The sequence below is a fragment of the Solea senegalensis genome, linkage group LG3 (assembly GCF_019176455.1).
Source record: "Solea senegalensis isolate Sse05_10M linkage group LG3, IFAPA_SoseM_1, whole genome shotgun sequence".
In the NCBI taxonomy this organism is placed as follows: Eukaryota; Metazoa; Chordata; class Actinopteri; order Pleuronectiformes; family Soleidae; genus Solea; species Solea senegalensis.
In genome coordinates this window covers 31,743,494-31,768,310 of record NC_058023.1, presented here as the reverse complement: position 1 = coordinate 31,768,310, position 24,817 = coordinate 31,743,494, and the positions used below count along the sequence as shown (strand labels likewise).

Sequence of the window (24,817 nt, the reverse complement as noted above, 5' to 3'; positions counted from 1 at the left end):
AGGTCAGCAAGCATGCTCTCTGAGGGTGGACACATTTACAAAGACTTGGAAACATCAACGTATGAACATGAAGATTAAACGTGATATTATTTTTGTTAATTCATGTAAATTGAAAAAAATTACATACATTACCAGTGTTGTGTGTGTGTTTCAAAAAGTTAAAAGATACAAAATGTGGCAAAAAAATTAAGAAAATTACTGTTGCTCCTAAAAAGCTACAAAATGTAATGTTATACAAACACTACGATGTTGCAGAAATTGTTACCAAAATATGCTACAAAATATGACGTTCTAAAAATAATACAAAAGTACTGACGACAAAAGTACCAATAGTTTTACAAAATATTGGGAAAAACCTTTATGAAATGTCAAGCTATAAAAAAATATAATTAAAAATAACAAAAGTACTGATGTTTCCAAAAATTTGTCACAAAAAATTGTTACGTTAAAAAAGCACTACATAAAGAAAATGATGAAATAAAAATGTTTAACAAGAAATACAATTTAAAAGAAATGACTCATGTCACAAAAACAATATTAAATTTATGTTACCAAAAAAGGTATGCAAAAATATTGGGGAAAAACTAAAATTTAGTTAAAAAAAAAAATTCTGTGAACAAAATTTTTTTTTACAAAATATAATTCTGGAACCATACTTTCACATTTGTTTTTAAATTCACGATTATATCCCGATAATTAAAATTCCCTTTTTATAATATCACATATCTTCCAAAAAAATTCTGATATATCTTGTATTTTTTATCCACACAAACTGCTGTGATTAACTTGCGTTTACTGATATGTAAACAACAAACGTTCCGATAATGAGCGCATGCTGAGAGAGGGGGAAGATGCTGACGAGGGGTGGGAGGAGGGGGAGGGTCTTAGTCTCGTCTCCATGCAGCCTCCGGAGCTTTAGGGCGGGGCGACACCGCGCAGCAGCAGCAGCAGCAGAAACAGCAGCTCCATCTCTGCTCCGACACCGACCTCCTGCTCGTCTCCAGGCCGCGGCATGGAGCCCGGAGCCCGGCCTGTTTCCTCTGGGTCACCGCGGAGCCGCGCTGTGTGTGGATGCTCGTGCTGATGAGGATGGAGCTGATGAAGATGACGATTAAGATGAAGAAGAAGAGTAGTAGTGAACAAAGCGCAGAGTGTGAGTGAATGTGATGCAGCAGAAAAAGACTCGCCATTGTTTGGATGCGCAGCAGACTGAGAGGAGGAGGAGGAGGGGGAGGAGGAGGAGGAGGGGGAGGCCGACGCTCAGCATGCTATCCCCGGCCCCGCTACTGCTGCTCAGCGCGGCCCTGCTCTGCTGCGTCCAGGTGAGGACACTGTGTGTGTGTGTGTGTGTGTTAGTGTGTGCGTGCGCGCGCGCGTGTGTGAAGAAGATGCTGCTGCAGGAGGAGGAGGAGGATACGTGTGTGTGTGTGTGTGTGTGTGTGTGTCTTTGTTCAGTCAGAATTGGAGATGAAGAGGATGGTGAACCTCAGTGTGTGTGTGTGTGTGTGTGTGTGTGTGTGTGTGTGTATGTGTGTGTTGGTGCTGCAGCTCTGACACACTGTGTTGTGGCACTGCAGGTTTGTGTCCTCAGGAAAGTGGGTCACTGTGTGTGTGTGTGTGTGCAGCGGGAATCTCTCTCTCCACAGCTGCCGGAGATTCACCTGCGCAGGTGCGATGACGTCAGTGCATTCTAAATATTTGATGACGTCATATATATAATACCCACAGCGACATATGTATATGTTAATATTTGGAAATTCACCCCTTGTGTCCATTCGCATAGTAGATTTGCAGTGTGTGTGTTTCTGTCAGCTGTGGTTCAACATGAGGATCATGGCTCCCAGTGAAGGCCACTCACATCAGAGTTAAGGGTCATTAACCCTCTTATGACCATGATATTCAGGCCGCCTGGATCTATTCTGAGTTTATGGCTGTAGAATTGTTCAGTGAGTGAGTTCTTCTGCCCCGTTTTTCCAAGTTATTCAACCAGTTTAGGAATTACGGCAATGAGAAGCTGACGTCACAAACATGTGAAGTGCTGGTGAATCTCGTCTGTGATTGAACGGTCATGATGTTCTACCGTAATGACAAGTATATGGGTGCAAAGCTCTGTTTCTCTGCTTTCCGGTATCCATCCATGCGTTCATCTTCTACCGCTTTATCCTCCAGTCCATAGTTTCTGAATTTTCTAGATATGCCGAACGGTCTTGGAGTTACGGTAATGAGAAAAACAAATGCCAAATCCTGTAGGCGAACAGAAGGTTTGAAGGGATCAGTAATTGTTGTGTTTCATGAAAGTCAGAACTGGGAGTGACAGTCATCATGTTCTAGCTGAGAAATCGGGGGTAAAACATGGACACAAACATGTCTATCTTTGGAATGGGAAGCTCATTTCAGGCCCAGTTATTTATCAGTGGCAGCCCATCAATAGAGGGTGCTAGGGCACCGCCCCACCTCTCTCACATGAAGTAGAAGATAGGAATTACATCAAATAATTTCACGAAACCGTAAACATTTAAATAAACAAGCTATACTTTACACAGTCCGTGAGTGACAGTGTGTAATCTGCATTCAACTGTAGTTGAATGCTCTCACTCGTATTGACGTATTTCCGACTGTCGTTATAACAACTATCGTATACAGAAGATAGTTGAACGCTTGGGTACGGAAAACGGAGATTTGCTATCAACACCGTTATTTATACATAAATTCTTCCATAAATTCTGCAAACAAACTAATGAACTGACAACTAGCTAACAACATGCTTGACTAGCTTGCTGCTATTACTTCCAACTACTACTAACTCATAATGAACTGACTGATTAGCTTATCCTGACTGACTAGCTTGCTGCCATTACTACTGACTAGCTAACCAACTAACTAGCTAAATTCTAACTAACTAGCTAGTTAGTCAGTCAGTAGCTAACTAACAGTTAGCTACTGACTGACCGACTAGCTTGCTGCTATTACTACCAACTAACTAGAAACTAAACTAATGAGCTAACTTCTAACTAATGCTATAATAGTGTCTTTGTACAAATGAAAATGTTCTATATCATAAAATAAATAACACAAAACGAGCAGCCGTTTCTCTACAGACTTCAGGATTGAGGCAGAAAAGTCTCTGCTGTTGTGTTTCCTAAAATCCTGAAATCACAACAATAACACGTTTGAATTTACTGACGGAAGAAGCAGAGGATCAGCAACTCCTGTGTGCTGTGCCATTAAAATCACTGATTTTCTCTGTGGACTTTGGTGTGGGAGAGTGAAAGTTTCCAAAGTGACACAAAGTTTAACATCAAAATAAAGCAGTGATTATATTCTGCTGAGTCTGGATTTTATTCTGTGTTTGTGCGTTACTAAATACATTTCCTTCCAGTCACATTTTTACTGAATGACTAAGTTTGATGCTAGATATGACATCACTCCATTATTATAGGGTTTGACACATCCTTGTTGCTATGGTTACACATGCTCTCAACTCACTCACTCACATCACGGCTGGATCTGATATTTTTCAGTTTTTTTAATTTCCTGTTGGTTCATATTAAATCCGTGTTTGTGACGATGCCGTGCAACAGGCTTAACACAATGAGCCGACTGTGATCTCTGCTGGTTGTCATGGTGATTAGTGAGATGATGATTTTTTTTTTTTACGAGCATGTGAGCTCATTAACCCGAGGCTGAAACTCATTCACATGTGGAAAGAAAGAAATATATATAAATGAACAGTTTTAGCGAGAGAAAACAGCAGCTGTGTTAAAAGCAGGGGCGTAACAACGGGTGGGAAACGCGGGCTGTTGTTGGGACCCTGAGCTGAGGAGAAGCCTGATGACGCTTTTGTGTTAATCAGTTCTAGCCCGACTCGGCTCGACTCAGGTTTGGTATCAGTTTTTCCATTACTTCATAGTACTTCCTCGAGGGGCGGAGTCATAGTACGACAGCGCAAAAACTGCTGTGTCGTCGTTGTATACGTGACGCGGACAAAGCAGTTGATTTCGGTGTACTGAATCATTACAATCACTTCATTAAAAAAACGGGTTGCGATTCGGCTCCTGTCAGTGGGCGGGGTTTTTTTGTCGTGCGCTAACGAAGCTCCGAGGCCGTGAGATTCGTCACAGGAGCTCGGGTCATCGTGAGGTCGGCCATCTTGAACTTGCCGATGGCGTTTCGTGTCTCCCTCATGTCTCTTGTCATTCAGAGAACGTCGTGTCCACGCTGGTGTGTGCTCGTCCTTCACGACCTGTGTGGACTCATTACGCTTCCTGGCAAACAGTGAAAGGAACTGATGTGTCCAACATGGCAGATGGCCAGCGTGTGGCGCTGTGCCAGCGGGATGAAGAAGGTTAACTTGTGCTAGTTTGGATCGTTAGCTTAAGTACAGAAAACTTTATGTAAAACAAGATGTGAACAGTGTTATCCCGGTTAGTGTCGTAGCTCGGTTAGCTCCACATGCTAAGATTAATGTTGAGAACTTTTTTGAACAGTGTTTGTTTCCTGTTTAAGTTAAAAGTTTTGTCTCCTGTGTGTTCGCTCAGGCTCTTTCACTCTGTGTGTGTGTGTGTGTGGATAAGACGCCATTGTTGCTGCTGTCACTGAGGCGGTGGGAGGTGAAGAGAGGAGGTGCTCTGTCTTTGTATAGTTTGATGGGATGCCTGAGGAGGAGGAGGAGTGTGGAGTTGGAGGAGGTGGACATAGCTGACCTCAGCGTGTTTATCTTTAATTTTCACAGTTTCTACTAATTAAAGTTGGGTGGTTTTGCTCCTGTTTGTTCAGAAAATGCTGTAACTGCAGTGTCTGCTTCCTCATTAAACCCCAGTTACTTTTCCTTCTACACAACACAGTTATTCACACTGGCTTTTGTCCATTCTGCAGAATCACAGAGTATTTGAGGCAGATACTTTTTAGTTTATCATTGTTTTTATTCTCTGTTTTTAATTGTGTATCTGTGTTATTTGCTGTCTAGCTTGGTCAGGCCTCACCCTTAGGAAAACAGGTTTTTAATCTCAATGGTATTTACCTGGTTAAATAAAAGTTAATAAATAAATAATCATCTTAAATCCATACTTCATGAGGAGTATGAGGCTCAAGTTTCTTTATGAGTGTGAGGCAATAACATAACTTTTACAAACGAATAAAAAGAGCATGTGAAATAAAGCAGTGAACATAAAGTTCAGTTAGCCTTGCAAAGCTATTGTATTTTTCAGTTATTATGTTAGCTAGTTAGTTAGTTGGTAGTAATTGCAGCAAGCTTGTCAGTCAGGTTGTTAGCTAGTACATTCAGTTCATAAGTAGTTTACTTAGCTAGTTAGTAGTTAGCTACTTAGCTAGAAGTTAGCTAGTTAGTATTAATAGCACCAAACTAGTCAGTTAGGTTGTTAGCTAGTTAGTTCATTAGTAGTTGTAGTTTGTTACTTATGTATTTTAATAGTTAGGAGTGAGTGAGTTACTGTCTACAGTGTTTTGTTTGTGACCAAAGCTCATAGAGAAAAGTGTCTATTTTAGCAGCAGAACAGAGGGGGAGGAGCTGGGGGAGGATTGTTGTTGTTGTTTTTCATCAGTCTCATTCACAGTCTGATGGACTGTGGACGTCCTCACCCCTCATCCTCTCACCCCCCTTCCTCCTCCACAGAGCAAACAAAAACTCTGAGGTTTGCATGATTGTGTTGGCAGCTGCCTGAGGACGCCGCCTCCTGACCCCGCCCCCCCGCATTCATTCACAGGGTCACATTCTCCTTTCATTCATTCAGTTATTCACCAGCTCTCGCTCTCTCACTGTGTGTGTGTGTGTTTGTGTGTGAGATCAATTTTCCAGCTGATGTGAATCAGCGTCCGTTAACCTTCAGTTTCTCTGCTCCGCTGCATCTCCATGGTAACAGTGGACTCAGACAGACATAATGAGTGTCCTCCTAAATGTGTCTCTGCTTTCATCTTGGTTGCCTTGGTGACAGCAAAGCAGCATGGATCCTTTTCTTCAAACAAGGGTGAGAGAGAGGGAGAGAGAGAGAGAGAGAGAGAGAGATTTAATGTATACAAGACATAAAACTCTCTTCCACACACAGCTGAAGTGTTTGCAGTTTATGTGAAGATGATTCACATGTTCATACAAACACTCAAATCTACATGAATACTAACCTAAAGCGGAGGAAATTGTTAGCCTAGCTTAGCACAACAAACAAAAGCAAAGGGAGCTGTTAGGTTGTCTTAGCACAAAGACTGAACGCAGAGGGAAACATTAGCCTAGCATAGCACAAGGACTGAAAGCAGAGGGGAAGCATTAGTCTAGCATAGCACAAGGACTGAAAGCAGAGGGGAAACATTAGCCTAGCATAGCATAATGACTGAAAGCAAAGGGAAACATTAGCATCTTAGCACAAAGGCTGAAAGCAAAGGTAAATATTAGCCTAGCTTAGCACAAGGACTGAAATCAGAGGGAAATATTAGCTTAGCTTAGCACAAGGACTGAAAGCAAAGGGAAACATTAGCCTAGCATAGCACAAGGACTAAAAGCAGAGGGAAATGTTAGCCTAGCTTAGCACAAAGGCTCGAAGAGGGAACCATTAGCCTAGCATCATGAAGAAAGAAAAATATCCAGGTCTGATTTAAAGATAAACTGACCTGTTTGTTTGACTTGTACGTTTGTGCCTGTGTCTTCTCAGACGTCATCGTCCTTCCTCGTGTCTCTCAGCGACGGCGGTTTGATCACCGCGTCTCTGGAGCGCTCCGACCTGCAGGACAACGTCACAGCGTACGGCGCTCAGCTCTCAGGAGAACCTCGACTCATCAGGGTGGAGTTCGCGAACACGAGCAAGCCGCTGCTCATCAACACGTCCTTTCATGGTCTGTGTTACAGCGTGGGACTGGTCCTGAGACGAGGACAGACGTGGTCCAGGCCCACAAAGACTGTACCTGTCCTAACAAGTGAGGGACAACAGAGAGTGCTTCTCATTTAGTATATATAGATGAAGATATATATGTATTTATATATATACTGTATATATATATATATATATATATATATATATATATATATATATATATATATATAGATGTTAATTTTGAGTTCAGATGTTTGCTTTTTAATTTGAGGGTTTGTTGTCTCGTCTCCACAGAGCCACTTCCTGTCGTCAGTGTCCAGATCTCAGACTATAAAGAGTCTCCAGAGACGGGTGTCGTGTTTGAGATGGAGTCTCCGACAGGAAACGTCTTCAGCAGAGTCAACATCAGCTTCACTGAAGGACAAGAGCGACGATGGATGCTCTACAAAGGTCCAAATCTAAACTATATTAACGACTTTATCAGCAAACGTTTCACTTCTTTCACATGAAAGAAAGAAAGAAATCCTCATTTTGCCGTTTAATTTGTTTTACTGTTAAAGTGGTTGACTTCCGGTTTTGCGTGGTTGCAGATTTCTTCAAAGGGAAGACAGTTTTTAAACACTGGTTACCGGGCGTCTGTTACCGGAACATCACGTTCCAGCTGATCTCCGAGGCGACCGTGTTCCAGACGCCGCTGGTGACGCACAGTGACATCACACATTCACCTGTGAACCACAGGACAGGTGAGATAATCTGAAAACCACAGGAAAACAAAGTCAGTGAAACTACATTACAAAATATGATTCAAAAAAGTCAGAATTCTGAGATTTAAAAATTCTGAATTCGAAGATTTTAAGTGAGAATTCTAAGATTTAAAAAGTCAAAATTCTGAGACAAAAGTCAGAATTTTGAGATTAAAAAAGTCAGTTCAGACATTAATCCCAGAAGTCAGAATTCTGGTCCTAATCCTCTTCCATACGATCTAGAAACGTTTTTTTTAATGTTTCCGATGTACACTGTCTTGATCCTCTGCAGTGCCCCTCCCCCCTCTCAACATTTCCCATAAAATCGTCCACCTGAGCCAGAGGGCGGAGCCAGATGAAGCGTCCGACATCAGTCCTCCTGATGGGAACCAGGAAAGTGGGCGTGCTTTTCGTCACGCCCGGGACGTCCCTCTGATGGAAGAGCAGGAGGAGGAGACCACATCAGAGGAGGCGGTGGGCGTGTCCACTCAGGTTCCCTTTAATGTGTCAGGAACCTCCCCCGTCTTCCTGAACGGCAACCACACGATGGAGGCAGAGTCTCGGCGTTACTGGCTGGATCCGACTGAGACGACTCCCGCCGACGCGGCGGACGAGGAGTTCGTCAACGCCGTGGTGTCGGAGTATGAAGACTCCAACGAGCCGGGGTCGGCCATGGGCGTGCCCTCTGACACCGCCGTCCTGCCCACCAAGCTGCCGCCCGTTTTGCTGGAGCTGCGCTGGCTGCCACCGAGACCGCCCACCAGCTACGATGGCTTCAACGTCTACATCTACAAAGACGGTAAAGACACAGAGACAGAGAGGACACATGGACAATCTTTATCTTTTTAGCTATCTATAAAGAAAACAACAATAAACATAGAAATAATAGAGGAAATAAAGAGTTAAAATAAAATTATTTTGGTGATTTTAGATATGTTTGATGATATACTACATAATTTACTTTATAAAAAAAGTATTTTGTTGATACAAACTAAATCAGTCAATACCAGTAAAAGTTATGTTGTTTTACATTATTACATGATACATTATTCTTTATATATATGTACAGGTATATACACAAAATGTCTTTAATAGAATATATATGCATATGTGTATATGAAATGATTTTTATTATATATACAATTCTGATATATATATATATGACACATTTCTTTATAAATTAAATATTTTTGATGACATCAAATTTGTCCACTTGTAAAATGATTCTGATTATATAATAACAATTAATAAAGTTTTTATATATGTATGTATATATATATAAAATTTGGTACAAAAAATATGTTTGTTAATGTAAAAATTGTTGATTTGTTGTTGATATAGATTATACCCAACCCTAACCTTCACTCTAACCCACAGTACATTTACACGTATGTCTAATAGTGTGTGTGTATGTGTGTCTCTGTTGCCTAGGTAACTCCACAGAGACGGCCACTGTGGACGAAAACACTCACGAGTTTTTCACCGAGCTCACAGAGTCGGGGACGTACCGCGTCCACGTGTCCACACTGAGCTTGGCCGGAGACTGCGAGACCAGGGAGAGCGTCTCCGACACCAGCTTCACCTTCTACCTCAGTACGGTCTTCAATATGGATCGTCGTCGTCAGTCTGCTCATTATGGTCTGTTTGACTGAACCCGTGTCTCCGGTGTCTCTGGTTCCAGGTCCCGGTGGCGAGCTGCTGGAGGAGCTGCAGGAGCGCCCTCAGGGCGTCAGCGTCCGTCTGCTGGACTCCAGCACGGCCGCCGTCTCCTGGACGTCGTCTTCCGAGGACCACAACGGCAGCGTGGTGTCGGTGGTTTCCACGACGTGTCTGAAGCCGAGTCTGAGTCAGAGGATGGAGACGACCTTCTGTGGCGAGGTCAGCTCCTCCTCCGCCGTCGCTCTGCGTCTTTTCTCTGTTTACATCAACACGAGGCACAAAATATTCTAAAAACATGACTTAAAGCTGTTATAAGCATTAACTAACCCTTAATTAATGTCATTCAGATTATTCATGACTACATTACATAAAGTTACTGTTAATAAAACCTTTAACTAAGTGTAAATGTCTTTAGTTCACGTCAATTAAAGGTTTTCTGTGTCTGTTGAGTTGAAAATTAGTTTTCCTTAAGTGACACTTTGCTTACATGGAACCTTATGGAGATTGTATAATAATAAAATAAAATAATTAAGATCAAATATGCTTAATTGTAGCCATTATACGTAAGGTAAAATAAATGTTCTACTTAAGAAACACAGAAACCTTTATTGTTTCAATGTAAAGTTGAAAATGTGTTTTCCCTTAAGTGAACCCTTATGAGTAAGTCATTGTTTAATATTTAGTGCATTTAACATTTATTAAAGGTTTCTGTGTCTGTTAAGTTGAAACTTGTTTTCCCTGACACAATTATGTACTTAATAATTACCTAACTATAATTACGCACATTTTTACCTTTATTAATGCAAATTGTAAAGTGTAAAAAAAAAAAAAATCCCTTAGCTATGACTTCATAAATGTATGGGAGCATGGAAATAAGTTAATTACTGAACTATAACTAAGCATTTATTATAACTGACGCTAACGTGTGATGTTTTCTGACGTCTCTGCAGGAAAACACGACCAGTGACATCATCAGTAACCTGACGCCCGGCGCTCAGTACCGAGTGACCGTCTACCACACCAACGGTCCTCTGATCAGTCCTCCGTCCGAGCCCGTCATCATCGACATAGGTGATTATCTCACGTCTTCATCGTGTGTAACCTCGGAGTCCTCCGCGGACTCACGCGTCCTCTCGTGTCCCCCGTGTCAGAGCCCACAGGCGTCCGGGAGCTCGCCGTTTACCCTCTGAGTCCGACGGCGGTGATCCTGAGCTGGCAGCGTCCGTACCACGTGGCCTTCAGGAAGTACGTCCTGCAGACCTTCTTCTTCAACCCCGTCACGCTGGCGTCCGAGTGGACGACGTACTACGAGATCGCCGCCACCGCCTCCATCATCGCCTCCGTGGTAACAGCTTTACCCTTAACTTTAAAGACAGGGAAAAAAATACCCTTAACTTTAAAGACAAACACAACAAAGAGACAGAAGATTACCACACAGACAGGTCTTCAAAGAGACCACAGAGAGACACATGAACATCTATAAAGAGACAAAATGACCATAAAGAGTCAGGATATGTCCAACAAAAATGATCACAAAAAGACACAGACATGACAACGAATAGAGAGGACATGACATTAAAGAGATAAAATGACCAAAAGAAGTAAAAAAAAACACAAACTGCAACGCTGAGCGTGTCTTTGTCTCTCGTCTGTCAGAGGGTGACTGACCTGCTGCCAGCCTGGTATTATAACTTCCGTGTTTCCATGGTAACGTGGGGCGATCCTCCGCTGAACTGCTGCGACAGCTCCACTGTGAGCTTCGTTACAGGTGACGACCAAAACAATAACAATAACAATACTCACGCTCAGAAGTCTTCACTGACATTAATCTGAACTGTCTGTCTGCCCGTCTGTCTGCAGCTCCAGAGGCTCCTCACGTCTCGTCTGTAGATTACTCTCACGGCGTTCTGTACGTGCGCTGGACGTACGGCGAGCTGTTCATCGACCTGTCTCACTCCAGGATGATGCACTGGCAGGTGGTCGCTGTCGGCAAGAAAGGACCAGAGAAGATCTACTCTGTGGACGTGAGTCACTCACTCATTCATTCATTCATGTGTTCACTCAGTGATAATTAAAGCTGTTTAAGCTCACTGTGTGTGTCTGTGTGTGTGTCAGGTGACCCGGAACATGATGAGGGCGAGTCTTCCTCTTCCTCCTGGAGACATTTATAATCTGACAGTGACGGCGTTTACTGAACGAAGCAGGAACACGTCGTCACCGAGGATCATCAAGCTGGGTAACACACGTATACTGTATATATATATATATATATATACATATAAATATATATATATATATATATATATATATATATATATATATATATATATACATATATATATATATATATATATATGTATATATATATATATACATTTATATGTATATATATATATATACATACATATATTGTGGGCTACATATATATATATATATATATATATATGTAAAATTCTAAACTTAACGACATCCTCAGAAATGAGGTTCTGCCTCAATACAAATACAAGAACACACACACACACACACACTCTGAGCTCGACTCATTATTTCGTTTCGCTGCGTTTCCTTTTTCAGAACCGGCTCCGCCCACGTCGCTGTTCGCCGTCAACGCCACGCACTCGTCCGTGACGCTGCTGTGGAGCGAGGAGGGCGTGGTCGACTATTACCAGGTCACGTGTCGTGCAAGCAGAGCGGGGAAAGAGCTGAAGGTGAAACGTGTGACGGGACGCGGCGGCCTCTGCTCGCAACCCTTTATTTATTTAAAGTTTGTTCAAATGTTCCTGTTTTTACTCTCTGCTGAGTCAGTGTTAAAGGTTTAACTTTCACTTCCTGTTCTTGTGAAGACGACTCGTCCTCGGGTGATCTCTCTCTCTCTCTCTCCTGTACAGTCGTGTTGTCAGGGCGTTGTCACGGCAGCAGCAGCAGCAGCAGCAGCAGCAGCAGCAGCAGCTTCTCTCCTCTCCTCTGTTTCTGTCGTTGTTTTTGTTTTCACTTGTTTTGACGCGTCATCGTCTCTTATCCCGTCCAGACGCGTGAACCTCAGACGGTGACCTCGCACGTCGTGACCATCGGCGGTTTGGCGCCGTCGTCCAAGTACAACTGCAGCGTCACCAGCTTCAGCTACAGCACGCCGAGCCGCGCCGCTCACATCAGCATCAGCACTGTGGGTAGGTGGCGCTGTTCAGCACACTCACGTTGTCACGACGACGGCAGCGTTAACATAATATATATATGTTAGTTGTACTGTTACGATTACAGAACATTTTTCTTTAGTGATTAACCAAAAAATTTGTATTTTTTGACTGCAGTAGCTGGTGTTTGACCACAGGGGGCAGTAGATGCTCTGATTTTTATATATAATTTCAACACTTTACCTGAATCAACAAATAACACCAACTATGTCCTGGTTTACACCTGGAAAAAAGTATTTTAGGGCTACACATGCTAGTAGCACGCATGCTAACAGAGCCTCCATACAGAGCAGTTAGCGGCGGCGTCACGTGACGGCTAAAATGGACGACGCTAACGTAAACATTTACTCAGTTTAGAGGTTGTTTCTTGTTCCGTTTATGAGGTTTTATAAAACATGAAAACATACTGAACGTCAGCTGATGTACACGTGAGTCTCTGATTGGTCCTCGCCCCTCGTTGTCGCTGCAGCTAAAGAGATGAACCCCAGCGTGGCGGCCATCTCGGCTCTGGCTGTCCTCAGCGTCCTGCTCGTCAGTCTGCTCGTCCTCTTCCTGCTCGTCCTGCGCAAGAAGCACATGCAGATGACCAGGTACGGAAAACACACGTGGACTTCATCATCATCATCATCGTCAACATCGTAAACATCAACATAAACATCGGAAATATCATCAGAAACACTGTGTCCCAACTTTTATCTGATAATCTCTGGTCAAAACAGCTGCTTTATATTTATAAGTGATCAGACTCAAACAACTTCCTGTTTCCTGTCCTGACTTCCTTGTCGCTACCAAATCCATAACACAAATTCTTCTACACACGTGCAAAGTGCGGATACATTACATTACATGTCATTTAGCAGACGCTTTTATCCAAAGCGACTTACAATGGAATCAAGTACAATTAGCCAGGGGTGGAATCGAACTTGCGACCATGATGTCTTTGGTACACAAGGTAGGGTCTTAACCACTGAGCCACTCCACCCCCCACTTCCTGTCGAGACAATTTAAGGCAGTTTAAGGGATTTTTAGATAAAATAACGTATTTCATTAACACAGCGACAACAACTGTCGCAAAAACAATAGCGCTAACAGGAAGTAGCAGCACTTGTGCACAAATGGGCTGGACAAATCAAGTTTCCGGTACCAACCGGGTAGGGACATGGCTTCCTGTTTTTACCGATTTGACTTCCTGTTTACAGATTTGACTTCATAACTCTAATAATAATAAATCTACGTAAATCAATGTGCGAAGTGCAGCTACTTCCTGTCCAAACTATTTAAGGCAGTTTCAGAGATTTAAGATAAAATAACGTGACATTACGAGAGGCTATTTTTATAAAATTACCCAGAAAAGAGGAAGTAGCTGTTTACTACACTGTTTATTTAACCACACAACAACAAGTCATGTGACATATTTTTGTCTCTTTCAGAGAATGCGGAGCGGAAACTTTTGTCAACTTTGCGTCGTTTGAGAGAGACGGGAAACTTCCGTACAACTGGTACGACCTTTGACCTTTTTGTTCTCGTCTTCACTGTGAAACATTTGCCTGAGAAATTGAGTTGTTTTTTTTTTTCTTTCTTTTTTTTCTCTCTAATGTTTTTTCTCAACAACCTCAGAATTGAAAAGAATCAATCGGAGGCAGATTAGCATGTAGGGGGAGATTAAGGAGGCAGATTATGATTCGGACAGCTAGTTCGCTTTAAGCAGCGTCAGACTCCGCCTCCTGATTTGATTGGACCAGCTGAAATCTCAGATTAAAAAACAATCATTGCTTTTAGGCTCAGTTGTGCTAAATTACTTCAAAAGAAGAAAAAAAATGTATTTGAGTCATTTTTTTTGTTTTATTGCTTCTTTTTTTAAAAACGTTTTTAACTGGAAGCAGAGTAAATCCGTGAAACACGTGTGAATCAGACTCGGGTTCACGACGAGCTCTCAGATTAATATAACGGCTGAAAGACGGTCAGTTAAGGCAGAACCTCGGCTTCCATCTGCTCTTGTATTTGACCTCCATCACTAATTGCACATGTCCATCAGAGTGTTGTCTTTTACTGTGACGGTGGTTGTGTTTATGCTTTGACTGTGCATGAGGACAGGACCCGGAGACGCTGGCGTCTCACTGATGCAGAGGACTGTGAACAAACTAACAACAAAGTTCTACACGCGTCAAGATTTAATCTGGAAAATCTCAGAAAGGTTCAATGTTTCAGGTGCAAAAATATGCCGTTGTCCTGTCAGATCCTGATTCTGGATCCTTGTCTTTATTTATACCCTAAAAATACACATTTTATAGGTTTATTTATACGCAGTTGACGCACAACTGTTCATATAAAAGTATAAAATGTAAATAAATATAGGACAATCAAGAACTTGGTTGAATGAAAACAAAAAACCTACAATTCAGTACTGGATTAGATCATAGAACCCGGTGTACCTCAAGGCTGGATTCTGGATCCTTTGCTTTTCTTTAGTTATACTCTGAACTTGTAGGTTTTTTTACATGCAGATGACGCACAACTGTTCATATATATAGTATAAAATGTAAAAAAAATGTATTGCTTAATTTCTATTTCAGATGGAAAATCAAGAACTTTGTTGAATGAAAACAGAAAAACTGCAATTGGACTGAATTCAGACTCACTTCAGTCTGTACTAAAACAAAAATTTGAGGATTAGATTTGACTGGATTTTTGTAACAAACTTTTATCTGCATCAGTGAGTCACAACAACACACGTTCATGAGATCAATAAGTTATTTGATGTCGCCACCGCGATAACAAACAAAGCTTTTTTGTGACCATCAGTTCTTGATTAGATCACAGACCCCGGTGTACCTCAAGGTTGGATTCTGGATCGGTTTCTTTTCTTAATTCAAACTCTGAATTTACACATTTTGTAGGTTCATTTATACACAGATGATGCACAACTATTCATATAAAAGTAAACAAATATATTTTAGTACTTCTAATTTTTATTTCAGACAATCAAGATAATAAAAAACAACATTTGGATTGAAATCAGACCCCAGTCTGTTTTAAAACAAAACGATTAGCTTTTCATAACGCACACATTTATCTGCATCAGTGAGTCACAACAACACACGTTCATGAGATCATTAGGTTCTTTACGGTGGCCAACGCTTGGGTTTGACATCGCCAACCGCGTAACAAACCGTGGACTGTTCGTATAGAATTACGGGTCCTGCCTGAGTGTTTCATTGTGGGCCGGGCCAAGCCGGGCTGGGCTGGGCTGGGTGGACACAATGATGTCACAGACTCAGGATGGAGGTTGTTTATGTGAGACAGAGCAGCCATTGACGTCCAGTGGCGAACAGACTCCTGTTGTCCCCCTGAGAGACAACGGGACACTTTCTGAGCGGCTGCATGATGCATTAACTCTGTGTTCAGCACTAATGTTCCTCTTTACTAATGGAACACCATGTTCTGTCCCCCAACCTATCGCCCCCTGGTGTGTGTTTTCTTTATTTATTTTTTTTCCTTGTTTGTGTTTTTATTTTCTGTTTTGACCCCCCTTCAGGCGAAGAAGCCTCTTTGCCTTCCTTACCCTACTGCCATCCTGCCTTTGGACTGACTATCTTTTGGCTTTTTATATTAATCCTTGGTAAGTAAGCACCTGCTGGCCAGAACCACTGCACCTCCGGGGCATGACTCAGCAGAGCCACAGCCAACAGTGTTGATCAGAGACAGAGTTTCGGGCTCCATTTGAACCAAAGCTCATACGTTAGTTTTAGGCCAATACGTCACATCTAGAACCAGAACTCAACAGGTCTGAGTTTAGTCCGGATTCTTCTGGTTTTTACCAAATCCCTTGAAAAGACCAAAACCATTTTTTTTTATCAAGCTCACTGTTCATTTCTGGGTTTTATTGGTTTTTTCCGCTCCATGTTTGTATATAATATCAATCGTACTCTCATGTATTTACTACTCATGTATTTTGTTGCAGATGATACTATTCTATATTCTATTATATTTATTGAGTATTGACACTAATGAGTATAGTCATAATGGGTTTTTTTTGCCAACTTTAAGGTTCATTTCTTTATATTAGATGCAGATCATTTTGTCAATAACATGAAACAACAACGGCCCTAAATTTGAGCCGTGTGGAACACCAGATTTAAAGAATAATTTTCAATTCACTTAATTGTTTAGTGACTGAGACAAAATTAACTTTTAGTCATTTAACATTTATTAATGTTTTGATTTTATATTTTCAGTTACAGAAACATAGTTATTTACAGATTTTTTTGTTGGTCTGAGTCTGAACATGGGATTTGAGAAAACCAGAATTATGCTTAAAAACTAACTCTTACACTTAAATTCCAGTCTTATTCTGAAGGGAACAGGAAGTCTTGTCGAACCTTGTCTCGTCAACGCTGTGTCTGTGGGTCAAGCTCGTAAAAGTTACAATCGGCATGTCCCTTTTAACGTGTGCGCGATGTAGCATGGCGCTAACTGACGATGTTAACCATGGCTTTGGGGGGTGTCGTGCATGCCGTCGTGTGTCTTTGTCGCCGTAGCAGTGAGACTGTGTTAGCGCCCGTAGAACAGTTGCATGCGAGTTTAAATCAGACTACATTTAAATACAGAAGCATGACGTGTTTATAGTGTAAATAGATGTAAATAGCAGCATGTTCCATGTTTTAGATGACATTGCTTATTGTAGAAAGAAATGTAGATTATGTTAATTATTTTTTAGTTTTTAGTGACAAGGTGAGTTTTCTGAGGTTAGAAGGATGCATGGGGAGTCAATGCTGCCACTATTACAATGAATATTCTAAAGGAATATTTCAATGTGTGATGGGAAGAAGATATTTAATACAAACATATATGTATATTAACATCAAAAATACACAAATTGATATACTGAAATTATATTATTTCATTTTAATGTTGGCAGACTTGTCCCCACATTTAATAAACTTACTATTAGGTTTGCTTCACTTTTATTATCATTATTATTATTATTCTCAAAATCATTTTTCAAGTTTAATAATTCAAGTCTTGTTTAGTCCGCAAATTTGATATAAAATACAGATTTTTGTTAGGAATTTATATCATTATTAAAGAGAGTAAAATATAGTCATAAATTATAGTTATTTATGATTACATTTTATTATAATTTATAATCACAAGGACGATTGTTTCTGTATTTTATAGGAGCAAGACAGCTTTAAAGAAACGGAAGCTAACAAGGTAACACAACTAAACAACAACAATGTGTGTTTGTGGCCGTCATCATTCTGTGTTTTTATTCATTCATTTATTTATTGATTTATTTATTTATGTGTTTGTTTGTCTGTGTGTGCTTGTGTGCTGCCATAACGCTAATTCAGCCAGAAAAAGTATTTCAATTTAAGATGAGAAGAAACTGAAGCGGAGAGTAAAACGGAAATGAAACAAAAACGTGTAAATAGAAAAATGTAAAATATAGAAATGTAGAAATATGTTAACGTGGTTAAAGTTAATACTGATGTGCAAAATGTTGGTTTTTTTTAGCCAATCCTGTTTCCAGTTTGGGCTCCTGGTAAAGTTATAAAATCGAGGGGCATCGATATTTGATTATTCGCTTGATTATAAAAAGTTGTCTAGTTATTGCGTTATATATTAAAGATACAAAACAAATGTTTTATCAGTGTTTGCATTTATAAAAACAAACCTTTATACTCCAATTGCGACCACATTTGTTGTACCAGGGTCATTGAATGCATCTCGTAAGCTGCTCTTGTTAGCTCAACACGCTTTCAATAAATTGAAAGCGTATGAAATATGAATTTCATATTTTTATTCTTCCTCTGATTTTTTATTCATTCTGTGAATGTGAAGTGTATACATTTTTTTGAATTTTTACAGACCAATTTTTGACAGTCCATTTTATTTTATTATTATTATCATTATTGTTATTATTATTTGTTTGTAGTCTGGTGCAGCTCGATGACTTTGATGCCTACTTCAAAGAAATGGGCAAAGACTCGGCGTATAAGTTCTCGCTGCAGTTTGAGGTGAGTTCACTTGAATACGATTGTTACATTTGTACTCATTTTGACCAAGATATGAATCATAAAAAACTTTTTTTGCTTGTAAAATCAATTTTTAAACTTAAAATGTATTTGATTGTGATTATTTTATTGATATATAAGATGTTGATTGTTATTGTCAGGAGCTGAAAAGCGTCGGCCTGGATCTGTCCCACGACGCAGCAGATCTGCCCGTCAACCGACCCAAGAACAGATACACCAACATCCTCCCATGTGAGTCACACTTTTATTTAATCATTAAATATTAACTTAATTCTTAATAACTGATTCCTGAAACATGTTTTCAGAAACATCTGTATGACAGACTAATGGTTGTAAATTCAGTTAAAGCTGTAAGCGGTATTGTGTGGGCGCAGCCACCGCCCCTGTGGAAAGTGCAAAGTTTTGTACAGATCCGTCAATGTACAGCAAAGTTAGCGGGCACTTCCTGTTTCGGAAGAACAACTTCCTGTTTGGAGGTCATGACTTGCAGACGCGTTCAAGGCGGGTCCCTGGTCTCACATACCAAGTTTCGAGCGGATCAGTCAATGTACGGCGATATATATGTATATCTGCAGTGTATTTTTCTTAAAACTACGATTCTTTTCTCCAGACGACTTCAGTCGTGTCAAATTGATCTCGATGCACAACGACGAAGGTTCCGATTACATCAATGCTAACTACATTCCCGTGAGTACACATGACATAAAACGTGTTTTTCTGTTGTAAACATGTCCTCTGTCTTTTTGTAATTATTGTGTTTTTTTTGTTTGTTTTTGTTTTACGATGTTCAGGGATACAAACACGCTAAAGAATACATCGCCACTCAGGGTCCGCTTCCCGAAACTCGCAACGACTTCTGGAAGATGGTCCTGCAACAGAAGTCTCCAATCATCGTTATGCTAACGCAGTGTAACGAGCGTCGGAGGGTCAGTCTCAGTCTCACGTCGATTTGTACGAAGCTAATTTTTCTTGTCGTTGAACCAACGAGTTGCTTTGTTTTCAGGTGAAGTGCGACCACTACTGGCCATTTACGGACGAGCCCTTCATGTACGGAGAGATCAGCGTGGAGATGCTCTCAGAAACCGAGTCTCCTGAGTGGATCATCAGGAAGTTCAGACTGGGATACGTGAGTTTACCAACCTGAGGGGCGGGGCCTGACTGGATTATTTTTTTTTACAACCCTGACATGTTTACGACATTTGACGCCTTACTACACTGACATGTTTACGATATTTGACGCCCTACTACACTGACATGTTTACGATATTTGATGCCTTACTACACTGACATGTTACGATATTTTACTACACTGACCGGACATTTACGATATTTGATGCCTTACTACACCTACTACACTGACTACTGCACTTACACGTTACACTTACATGTTTACTACGCCTTACTACACTGACATGTTTACGATATTTGGCCCTACTACACTGACATTTTTACGATATTTGACGCCTTACTACACTGACATGTTTACGATATTTGACGCCTTACTACACTGACATTTTTACGATATTTGACGCCTCTGACTTGTTTACGATGTTTTTGACACATTACTACACTGACTTGTTTACGATTTGTTGGACACCTTACTACACTGACTTGTTTACGATGTTTTTGAAACCTTACAACACTGACTTGTTTACGACGTTTTTGACACCTTAATACCCTGACAAAAAAAAATGAGTTCAAAGTCAAATATAAGACTAAAGAACCTCTCATTCATTACATAATGTCTCTGTCGCCTCCTACAGGCTGATGAGAGTCAGGACGTCCTCCACCTGAACTACACCTCGTGGCCGGATCACGGTGTGCCCACGGTGAACGCCATCGAGAGCATCCTGCAGTTTGTCCATATCGTCCGTCAACAAGCGAATAGGACCAAAGACCCGATCATTGTCCACTGCAGGTCAGGCCACGCCCACTCATTCAATTTCATTCTGCACTGTAAAAATCTTCATGGTTCAGTCTGAAAAATCGGAGACATTTGGTGAAAATGATCGGAAGTGTCACAAATGTGGTTTCGTGAACAGGAAATGAAGCGGCTCCTTGTTTTTGTCGGACAGAATCTGAAGTGTCTCGTCTAAAAGACTCTAAAGTCACCGAGCAGGAAATCACAACAATAAAAGCTCAATTAGACTGATGATGTCATGTCCATTATGTCGTATATTCTGGTCTGGTTGTGGTTGTTACGGTAATTGAGTCTGATTGTGTGTGTGTGTGTGTGTGTGTGTGTGTGTCAGTGCTGGAGTGGGCAGGACCGGGACCTTCATCGCTCTGGATCGTCTCATGCAGCACATCAGAGAACACGAGTTCGCAGACATCCTGGGGATGGTTTCCGAGATGAGGTCACACCGTCTGTCCATGGTCCAGACTGAGGTGAGGATTCGCTGAGTCATGGTCTGCAACCGCATCAGCGATCAATAAATAAAAAAAAAATTATGAACGACAGCATCACGAGGAACATCACGAGAAAACGTCTGCAGAACGTAGACGTAGGCTGATAAAGGTAAATTAAGGAGGAAAAATCTCCATAATTAGCTAAGATTTTTAAATAATTTTATTAAGAAATGTCTGTTTTCATCAAAACACTTTTTGTGTTGCATCATTCGATTATTTATTTAGTTTTTAAATATGTATATATATATATATACATATATACATATATATATATATATATATATATATATGTATATATTTATATGTATGATTTGATAATCTAAAAACCTGTAAACAAAAATTTCAGGATACAGGAAAAATACTTTCCCAGAAATTTTCCACCCTTTCTCTTCCGTAATAAGAGGGCAAGAGGGCACTGTTTTCTTTTCGTCTCAGTCCCACCATTGTTCGGTTTTCGCGGCATCAAAATACCAAATCTAAGGCTAATGTTGCGTTCCTTTTTGTAGTCGGAACTGAGAATTCCAAGATGGACGTTCCAAGATGGCTGCCTCAAAACAAACTCTGCTACTTTTACTGTTTATTCGTAAATCAGTTAATCTTTATTCATAGACGTGTTGCTCTGCTGTTTGCATGTAAATATCACGTAGGGGTCGTTATCAACTGGTATCGCAAGATACGTTAGCATTCATGTTTTCTCCCCCCCCCCAAATTTTCATCACCTGACATCCCTCCCAGCTCCGATTTCCGATGTAAATGGAACACAGAATATTATTGTATATATTGAAAAGAATTGTGAATCACACAATGATGCTGATTTTACATGGTCTTCAAATATTTAAACAGAAATAGAAACAAAAACTCTCGTGTGTGAGGACATCAGGTCATGACCTCACCTGCGTCGCTCGTGTGACACCGGACATTTAACCCGATGTTGCGTTCACGTCCCGCAGGAACAATACGTGTTCATCCATCAGTGCGTCCTGTTGATGTGGCAGAAGAAGAAGCAGCATTCCATCACCTCGGACGTCATCTACGAGAACGCCAGCAAGACATAATGACACGTGAGTCGCCCCTGTTTAAATCCATCGCCTTCAATTCTAACCACTTCAATCGTGTCTTTACCGCCCTGTGCTTCGTCTCACAGGCCGTGGACACGTCCACTCTCCATAGATAGCTTCAGGCATCCATTCTCTGCCGAGGAAGAAGAGGAAGTTCTTCATCATCAGAATCAAGAAACAAACCACCGAACATCAACAACACGAGCAAATTTTAAAAAAAGAAGAAAAATCTTTGTTTTGGTTTGAATTGGTTTAAAAAGCCTGACACGGACCGAGGAGCGTTACCGAGCTCCGTCTGCTGATTGGACGTCTGTGCTGTGATGACATTAAGCGATGAGTCACACGATGAGTCAGCAGTCGTTTCTTTTTCATTTGTGTTTTTTAATCTCAGGAGTCACTGAAAGGAAAGAAGAAAAAAAAACGCCAGGAATCTTCATCACGATCAGTTCACATGTGTCGTTTACTCCGGTAACGTCGCGAAACGACGACGCTCCACTGCCAAAGGTACGAAAGAAATAATAACAACGTGCTGAGTCACCGCGACGACGGCGCCGGGAAATATTCACGGAACAAAACCCAGCAAACGTTCGACGAGGATGAAGTCGACAGCAACATCGAGGAATCAGAATTTTACGTTTTCAGCTATTTTTTAAAAAAGAAGATTGAATTTTATTTCCGTCCTGGTTGACGTCCGTGATCGTGTCATCTTTTTCGGAACTTTCTCGCTGCAGGTTGAGCACAACGAAAGTTCGGATTAAAGGATTATAAAACATCTGCACAAGAACTTAAAGGCACAAAAAAGAGTCGAAGGCTGCGGCGAAACTCGCGGCGGCTGGAAACTACGACAGAAGACGGGAAGAATTTCCCAATGTCGAGCACGGCGCCCTGCGTGAACAGTTCCGACGAAGATCAACATTAAAACCGCCGAGGAAGATTTTTACCTCGCAACAATCTGCAGAGCGACAGATCATATCCGACAGTAAAGTGACTGAATCAGTTCAACTGTCTTTACCTGAAATTACGATGAACATATTTACACAGCAGATTTCTGCTGCCGACATGAGCCTTGGATTTTTCTTAACACTTTAATAAATCTGCAATTATGATAATTATGATTATTATAATAACCTGAATGTTTACAAAAACGTAGCATCTTACAGTCACTGCTTTTGTTTCAATGCCCCAAATTATTGGCAAAACTCCAATAATTTTTTTTTTTTTTTAAATCTTGAAGTTGTAATCCAAAAATTTTATAATGACCTCAAATTTCCCAACATATCATATTTCACACTAAGTAAAATTTGGCACAAAATTAAAAAAATGTGGGTTCTTTTAAAAACAAATAAATAAAAATCAATACACTGTGCTTCCGTAAAATCCTCTCTCTCCCCCAAAATTAAAAAATGTGGGTTCTTAAAAAGTAAGTAAATAATAAATAATATGTGTTCCATAAAATCATCTCTTGCCCCCCCAAAACAAAAGTGAAACTAAAAGTGAAGTGTCTTTGAAATTGTAGACAGAATGTTATGCAGTATGTCCAAGGTTTAACATTCTAACAGAAACGGTTATCACTGAATCCAAATTTTCTATAAAAATTCATTTTTGCAGAAATCTCCAAATTTGGCTCTGATTGTCTGAATTTCTGTTAAATTAAAATGTGTTCCAGTAAAAGCAGAGTTAAAGTGACACAAACGTCACAAACCACAATATTTATCTCACTTTTTTTTTTCCCACAGAAAGAATTGTTTTGAAAGTTTTGAAAGATTTCCGGGCATTTTAACTAAACCACTGACTGTAACATTAAACACGATAAACATAAATGACGTTAGTGTTAATATTTGGATCGAACCGACTTTTTATTTTTCCGTCATGGCTCAAATCGACTGTAGAGAAAAAACGTTTCTGACACGTCATGTCCGCAACTTAAATCACATCCCAGTTATTTATGATAATTTCATTCAATATTTCCACTGAAGATTTGACTTAGAGGGCAAAAAGAAAATATCACGTTTTTCACTTTGACTAAGGAGAATGTTTCTGAGCAGACGAGTGGTCGACGCCATCAAACCAAACTTTTATCTCCTTAAACAGGTGTCGTCAAAACATAAGCACACAAAATATTAGTTTACTCACGTTTATAAAATATTTTACACTTTAAAATCTACTGCCAATTTATCTGAATTTCACATGACCATGAAAGTCTACTATAAAAACAACATTTTGTTAAAAAAAATTTTTTGATCATTGTCCAATAATCTGGATTCATTTAAACTTTTCGTTTATAAAGTATTAGATAAAATAATTTGCTTGTATTTTACTGTGGATTTATCACATGTACAGACAGATACAAACAGATTTTTTTTTTTACTGAAATTGAATTTTTTTTCCCCAAAAAAGTTTCACTGTTGAAACTAATTTAATTTTTTTCCTTAAAAAAAGGTTTCTTTTCTGGTAAAAAAAAAAATGTGTACACTGCATTTTTTTCATTTTTTGACACTTTTAAGGTCACTAAATCCTAAATATCATCCAATGATGATGAATGTTTATTTAAAGGAAAACACCGCCCATTATTTCCCACAATATTGTTTCCACACTAACATTTTTGAAGAAAAGAACAAAAAAGTGTCTAAAAAACTAAAATTTTACGACTTTCCAAAGCGAAGCATTATGGTAGCCTTGTGGTTTGAACTGATGCCGCTTTCCTCATCTTAGTTTTTTTTTAAAAAATCACAGTATTTGATTTTTTTTGTGCTTTAAAAAATTTTGGGCGGCGCCAAAATGAAGACGCTGTTTATTTTTGACGACACCTTGTATCTTCATTTTCAGACTGATTGATGAAAACGCTTCAGTGTCGACTCGTGACATCGTTCATCTTTGTGGCCTTGTGTTTTTATTTTTTTA

The 24,817-nt window shown here is 40.2% G+C and overlaps 1 protein-coding gene and 1 long non-coding RNA gene across 4 annotated transcripts; one reads left to right on the top strand and one right to left on the bottom strand.

Annotated features, from left to right (window-relative positions):
* The first annotated feature begins 899 nt into the window (after window positions 1-899).
* On the top strand, window positions 900-22,056 carry ptpro (protein tyrosine phosphatase receptor type O). 3 transcript variants are annotated; one of them, XM_044021437.1, is made up of 27 exons: window positions 901-1,322; window positions 6,660-6,921; window positions 7,113-7,268; window positions 7,409-7,561; window positions 7,854-8,360; window positions 8,993-9,154; window positions 9,243-9,439; window positions 10,171-10,291; window positions 10,372-10,565; window positions 10,877-10,988; window positions 11,081-11,244; window positions 11,336-11,456; window positions 11,795-11,928; window positions 12,249-12,387; window positions 12,881-13,001; window positions 13,842-13,910; window positions 15,947-16,030; window positions 17,590-17,625; window positions 18,350-18,431; window positions 18,590-18,680; window positions 19,060-19,136; window positions 19,241-19,375; window positions 19,453-19,575; window positions 20,213-20,367; window positions 20,702-20,837; window positions 21,809-21,919; window positions 22,003-22,056. In XM_044021437.1, the coding sequence occupies exons 1-26, from the start codon at window positions 1,167-1,169 to the stop codon at window positions 21,911-21,913; spliced, it is 3,792 nt and encodes a 1,263-aa protein (XP_043877372.1). In that variant the 5' UTR covers window positions 901-1,166; the 3' UTR covers window positions 21,914-21,919; window positions 22,003-22,056. The 3 variants fall into 3 exon arrangements, with proteins under 3 accessions (XP_043877374.1, XP_043877375.1, XP_043877372.1); XM_044021439.1 differs by lacking the exon at window positions 15,947-16,030 and having other exon boundaries at window positions 900-1,322; XM_044021440.1 differs by lacking the exons at window positions 15,947-16,030; window positions 17,590-17,625 and having other exon boundaries at window positions 900-1,322.
* Window positions 19,883-21,850, bottom strand: LOC122766511. The gene is made up of 3 exons (XR_006360076.1): window positions 21,752-21,850; window positions 20,047-20,860; window positions 19,883-19,981 (listed from the first exon to the last, which is right to left on the bottom strand). It is a non-coding gene; the product is annotated as an uncharacterized LOC122766511 (long non-coding RNA).
* Window positions 22,057-24,817: the final 2,761 nt, after the last annotated feature.

Bases quoted from the DNA above. Each gene is read 5' to 3' on its own strand.
- ptpro (XM_044021437.1), top strand. From the start codon at position 1,167: ATGCAGCAGAAAAAGACTCGCCATTGTTTGGATGCGCAGCAGACTGAG. The intron at 10,292-10,371 runs GTGATTATCTCA...CCCCCGTGTCAG, and splicing joins GCCCGTCATCATCGACATAG to AGCCCACAGGCGTCCGGGAG. The intron at 20,838-21,808 runs GTGAGGATTCGC...CACGTCCCGCAG, and splicing joins TGTCCATGGTCCAGACTGAG to GAACAATACGTGTTCATCCA.